The sequence below is a fragment of the Equus quagga genome, chromosome 2 (assembly GCF_021613505.1).
Source record: "Equus quagga isolate Etosha38 chromosome 2, UCLA_HA_Equagga_1.0, whole genome shotgun sequence".
NCBI classification, from domain to species: Eukaryota; Metazoa; Chordata; class Mammalia; order Perissodactyla; family Equidae; genus Equus; species Equus quagga.
In genome coordinates this window covers 30,514,881-30,520,714 of record NC_060268.1, presented here as the reverse complement: position 1 = coordinate 30,520,714, position 5,834 = coordinate 30,514,881, and the positions used below count along the sequence as shown (strand labels likewise).

The 5,834-nt window shown below is 36.2% G+C and overlaps 1 protein-coding gene across 1 annotated transcript; it reads left to right on the top strand.

Annotated features, from left to right (window-relative positions):
* The first annotated feature begins 382 nt into the window (after positions 1-382).
* Positions 383-1,384, top strand: LOC124236043 (olfactory receptor 4K17-like). Its single transcript, XM_046654689.1, has one exon. The coding sequence runs from the start codon at positions 437-439 to the stop codon at positions 1,382-1,384; it is 948 nt and encodes a 315-aa protein (XP_046510645.1). The 5' UTR covers positions 383-436.
* Positions 1,385-5,834: the final 4,450 nt, after the last annotated feature.

Below are 5,834 nucleotides of genomic sequence, written 5' to 3'. Positions count from 1 at the left end.
ACAACAATTTCTTAAGGTTGTTTGGGCAGATAAAAACTCTCAGATTGACTCAAAATTCGAACTTTAAAGAGATTGTGCTGAGTCCCTCTGTCCTCAGAGGAATTCAGACTAAGGTGTCAAATCTCCTACAAGAACACAAAGCTTCAGAAGATGGTAGTACCTCCTGTGACCTATGAAGACAAAGCACATGCCTCTGAGCTCATGGATTGCTTAGGGGAAGCAAGACATACGAATAAGATATTGCTTATAAGCTAGGGTTAGAGGTAGACAGTTTAGACTATATGTCCTCCGTCTTAGAGGTAACAGAAGATAACACTAAATTTTAAAGCCAAATGAGATTATTAAAGGACTCAAAAGAATGAAAAAGCTTGGCAATCTCCATGGTATTAGTGCTGTCTTCTTTCACTCCACAGGTCATCCCTGAATAAACCATACAATGGAGTCCATGGAACAATTAAATCAGTCCCAAGTGTCAGAGTTCATTTTGCTGGGACTGACCAACTCCCAGGATATACAGTTTCTTCTCTTTGCACTCTTCTCAGTTATCTATGTGCTCACAGTTTCAGGCAACCTTCTCATTGTGGTCACAGTGTTTTACATCCCAAACCTGCACACCCCCATGTACTTTCTCCTTGGAAACCTCTCCTTTGTGGATATGACCCTTGCATCCTTTGCCACCCCTAAGATGATTGTGAACTTGGTAAAAAAGCAGAAGATCATTTCCTTTGCTGGATGCTTCACACAGATCTTTCTCCTTCACTTACTGGGTGGAGCTGAAATGGTACTTTTGGTATTCATGGCATATGACAGATATGTGGCTATTTGTAAGCCCCTACATTACATGACCATCATGAACAAGAAGGTGTGTGTTTTGCTGGTAGTGACCTCATGGTTCTTAGGTCTCCTTCATGCAGGGCTTCAGATTCCCTTTGTTGTGAACCTGCCATTCTGTGGTCCCAACACAGTGGAAAGCATTTTCTGTGATCTCCCTCTGGTTACTAAACTTGCCTGCATAGATACCTACATTGTAGAGATAGTCATTGTTGCCAACAGTGGGATGATCTCTCTGAGCTGTTTCAGTATTTTGCTTATCTCCTACAGTGTGATCCTCATAACCATCAGGAGTCGCTCTTCTACTGGGCAGTCCAAAGCTCGTGCCACTTTGACTGCTCACATCACAGTGGTGATTATTTTCTTTGGTCCATGCATCTTCGTCTATATCTGGCCTTTCAGCAACCACTCTGTGGATAAGTTCCTTGCTGTTTTTTACACCATTGTCACCCCTATCTTGAACCCAATTATCTACACTCTGAGAAACAAAGAAATGAAGACAGCCATGAATAAATTATGGAATGCTTTTGTGACTTCTAGAGAGGATACTTAGATTAAAAATATTGTTTAGATAGAAATAGGATATCTTTTAAGTTTTTTAGATTTTCCTTTAAAAATTGTTATTTATCCATACAGAGTAAGTCAAGTAAAACACAGCAAAATTATAAAAATCAGACATTCAGTGATTTTTTAACATAGTACCCACAAAAATTAATTAAGTGGTTTTAGATTTTTAAATGATGCTGACTGAATTATAAAAATTGTCAAGTAAAATCTCACTTGTATTTAAGAAGAGTTGGTAAATATATGCTTTATAAGTTATTAAAAATGATACTCATTGAAAGAGAAAATAAAGTGAATCCTCAGAAAATTTACCACATTTTTCTGTAGTGAGAATAATTTGGCACTTATTGTGGGCCCAAGATTGGTTCTGTCTTCTCAGCAATATTAAGGTCTGAGTCAGTAATCACATGTGGTGCCTCCTAAGAAAACGGTAACTCTGAGTTTCATATCCTATCAAAGTATACTCCTTTTCCTTGTTGCCTCCAAAATGAGAGTTTTTTTTTTTTTGAGGAAGATTAGCCCTGATCTAACATCCATGCCCATCTTCCTCTACTTTATATGTGGGATGCCTGCCACAGCATGGCTTGATAAGCGATGCATAGGTCTGCACTTGGGATCCAAAGCAGCAAACCCCAAGCTTCTGATGTGGAGTGCATGAACTTAACTGCTAGGCCAGCGGGCCAGCCCAAAAATGAGAATTTTGTAGATGTCCTTAAGGCTTCTAAAATTATCAAATCTCACCCTCATTTGCCTACCCCAAAATTTCTCAATTTCAGAAACTATGTTCCTCACTCCAACAATAAGATTACAAAATTCAGAAATAGAATAACGTTTTCCTTAAGAGTAAGTTGAACTTGAAATATATTTTATAATAAATTACATTATGCATGCTATTATTTTCTAGAGGATTAATGTAATAACATTTAGATACCATCACGTCACTAGTAATTTCCATTAATAAAACATAATTTAGTGGAGTTTCTATAGCTGTGAATTTGAATAAATTCATTCACACTTGTCATTTAGGCCGGTCTGTAATACGTGGCACTGACATATGAAATAACAATCAGCAGCTATAGAAAGTTGTATTTTATCTTTTTAACAAGTCTAGTTGTACGCAAAGTGAAGTCCTGACAACAAAAGATCATTAGTACATTTTTTTGGTAGATTATTTCCTATACTTTTACATACCATTTGACCACAATCACAAGACTAGAATTTAATGATGTTGGAGGACACTGAAATCTTAGGGAAGAAATTTCAGGTAGTGGCAGCAACTGTGGTTATAGAGACAAAAGGGAGTAGGAAAATAATCCTGTGTATTCACTCAATGAAAACAAATAATCTGAATAACACAACAATGAGCAAATGTTTTGTTTAACAAATCGCAAAAGTTGATAACTAAACTCAACTTTTATAATAGATAAGTCTATTATAACATGATGAAGCTATCTCAGAATGCATTTCAGATAAATTTCAAATTCCGTAGGAATTGTTTCCTTATGTTTCATTGAAAAAAATAAAGACATTTTCCCATTCTACAAAGCCAATCCAAAGTTTGTGAACATGAACAATAATGGAATTAGAAGCATCATAATAGATAAGTGCACACATTTACGCTACTATAAATGCACACATCTCAATGCCTCCACCGTGATCCTCCCAGTCAAAAGACAAATACATTAAAAAATAGCCAAGGAGCTATAGTAGGAGATTTTCTGAACCAGCCACAAAACTACCAGAGAGTAGGAAAGAAGCCATGACATTTGGAGAATTCCCTTGTGTCTCACAAACATCAGAGTTCTATTTGACATGGCCACGTCATGTATTCTTACCCACTGCCAAAGGAGGAAGCACAAGGATAGCTTTATACGTAGACCACATACAAATTTACACATATTTGGTGATGCTCCATAGTGCCTGGAGAAATCCCTTACCAAAAATCTTCATTCAGTAGATGCCACTTGACCCGAAATTACACTACTTTTTTGTCATTCTTTAGTGATAAAGCCATTTCCTTTCTAAAGATACATTATTTAAATACACAAAAATACAAACAGTAACATATTTGCTTGTTTTCATTTATGTATATCATACTACGAGTGAGTTTCACTACTGTTTTCTATGACAACAAGCTGAGATCAAAGCCCTGGGGAAATGATGTCCTGATGAGTATTGAGACTAGGAATAGATAGAGAAAAAAGTGGAGAAAGGCAGAAAAATGGCCTAAAAGACAGGTACATTTTACACATTTTATAATTTTTTTGGATATGCTTTGATCATACTGTAATGAGATTTAAGAGCATTAATCAACAGAGGAAAATAACCTCGAAGAAAATTCTGTTTGTGTAACTGGAAAATAGGTCTAACTCTGACACTGCACCTGGAGATTTTGGGTTCTAGCTGAAGTCCCAGAATCTGCAGGCATTGCTATCCAGTGCAATCACATTCCGAAAGGAACCAATTATCTCTGTCCCACACAAAGGCTTTGCAAATTTTCGTGAAAGCTCATTTCATAATCACCAACACTTGAAACAATCTAAATAGACAAGCAAATTGCGATCTGTCCATACTTTGAGCAATAAAAAGGAATAAACTAGAGGCAGGACATCCAAAATGGCTGTATGAGAAGTTTGGAAAATCATTTCCCAGAAAAACTGCAGTAAAACTGGACAAAATTTTCAGACAAAAACACTAAACCATTTAGAGTCTCTGGAAAATGACCAGAGGGCACACAACAAATTGAGAAATAATTACTAAAGAAAATCTACTAGGTCTCGGTAAGAACAGGAGGAGTCTGATATTTAAGCCAGAGTTGGCTCCTATTTCTCCCAGCTCTGTGCTGTGAAAGTTCTTCACTGCACAGGTAGGGCATTCTATAAGTACAAGAAGATCCTTCAAGCTCCAGACCTGCAATGAAATGATTCTATCCCAGGTGGACCAAGGCAGGCTTTAAAAACTGGTGATTCTCATCTCTCCTCTTGGCTCTGGCTCTGTGTTATGGAAGTCTGCCCAGGGTAAACATGGCAGAGAGGATAGCTTGGAAGCTCCATGGCCCTGACCAAGGAAGATGACTTTATTTGAAGAACAACATGGAAAATCCATGTCCAGGGCCTATTATTTAAAATGATGAAGATTAAAGTGGGGACACTGCTAACAAGCTTACAAAAAAAAGTATTATAAAGGAATACTATGAAAAAGTATATGCCAACAAATTAGATAACTTACATGGAATGGACAAGTACCTAAAAAGTCACAAGAAGAAATAGAAAATCTGAAGAGAAATATAAGAAGTAAAGAGATTAAATTAGTAATTTTAATACTTCTCAAAAAAAAGAAGTAGGCCCTGATGGCTTCATTGGTGAATTATAAAAACATTCAAGAAGAAATAATACCAATTCTTCATAAACTATTCCAGAAAATAGATGAGTAGGGAAGAACACTTCACAACTCATTCTATGGCAGAAATTTTACCTTGATACCAAAGCCAGGAAAAGACACCACAAAATAAGAAAATGACAAGGCAAGATCCCTCGTAGACAGAGACCCAATTATATACTACATACCAGAAACACGCCCTAAATATAAAGACATAGATAGGGTAAACATGAAAGGATGAAGGGGAAGAACAAAGTCAGATGACTGACTTCATTCAATTTCAAGACTTACTGTAAAGCAAGACTTACAGTAAGCAAGACAGTATGGTATTGGAAAAACAGTAGGCAAAAATCAAGAGAACAAAACAGAAGGCCCAGAGATAGACTGACATAGAAATAGACAACCGATCTTTGACAAAGGAGCAAAGGCAATACAATAGAGAAAAGACAGTCTTTTTAACAAACGTTGCTGGAACAACTGGATATCTATATACAAAAAGAAAAAATGAATCTAGACATAGGATTTACACCCTTTACAAAACTAACTCAAAATGGATCACAGACTTAATGTAAAATGCACACTATAAATATCCTAGATTATAACAGAGGAGAAAATCCAGATGTTCTTAAATATGGCAATGACTTTTTAGATACAACACCAAAGGTATGATCCATGAAAGAAATTATTGATAAGCTGGACTTCATGAAAATTAAAAACTTTTTCTCTGCAAAAGACAATGCCGAGAGAATGAGAAAACAAGCCGCACTGGGAGAAAATATTTGCAAAAATTATATCCAATAAAGGACTATTATCCAATAAACACAAAAAAACTCTTAAAAGTCAGCAAAAAGAAAACAGCCCAGTTAAAAATGAGCAGAAGACCACAACAAAAACTTCACTAAAGACTATGCATAGATGGCAAATAAGCTTAAGAAAAGATGTTCAACATCATGTATCATTAGGGAATTGAAATTAAAACAACGAGATACCACCCACTATACACGTATTAGAATGACTAAATCCAAAACATTGACAACATCAAATGCTGACAAAGATGTGGA

What these genes read in the sequence shown, in the direction of transcription:
- LOC124236043 (XM_046654689.1), top strand. Translation starts at nt 437, where the DNA reads ATGGAGTCCATGGAACAATTAAATCAGTCCCAAGTGTCAGAGTTCATT.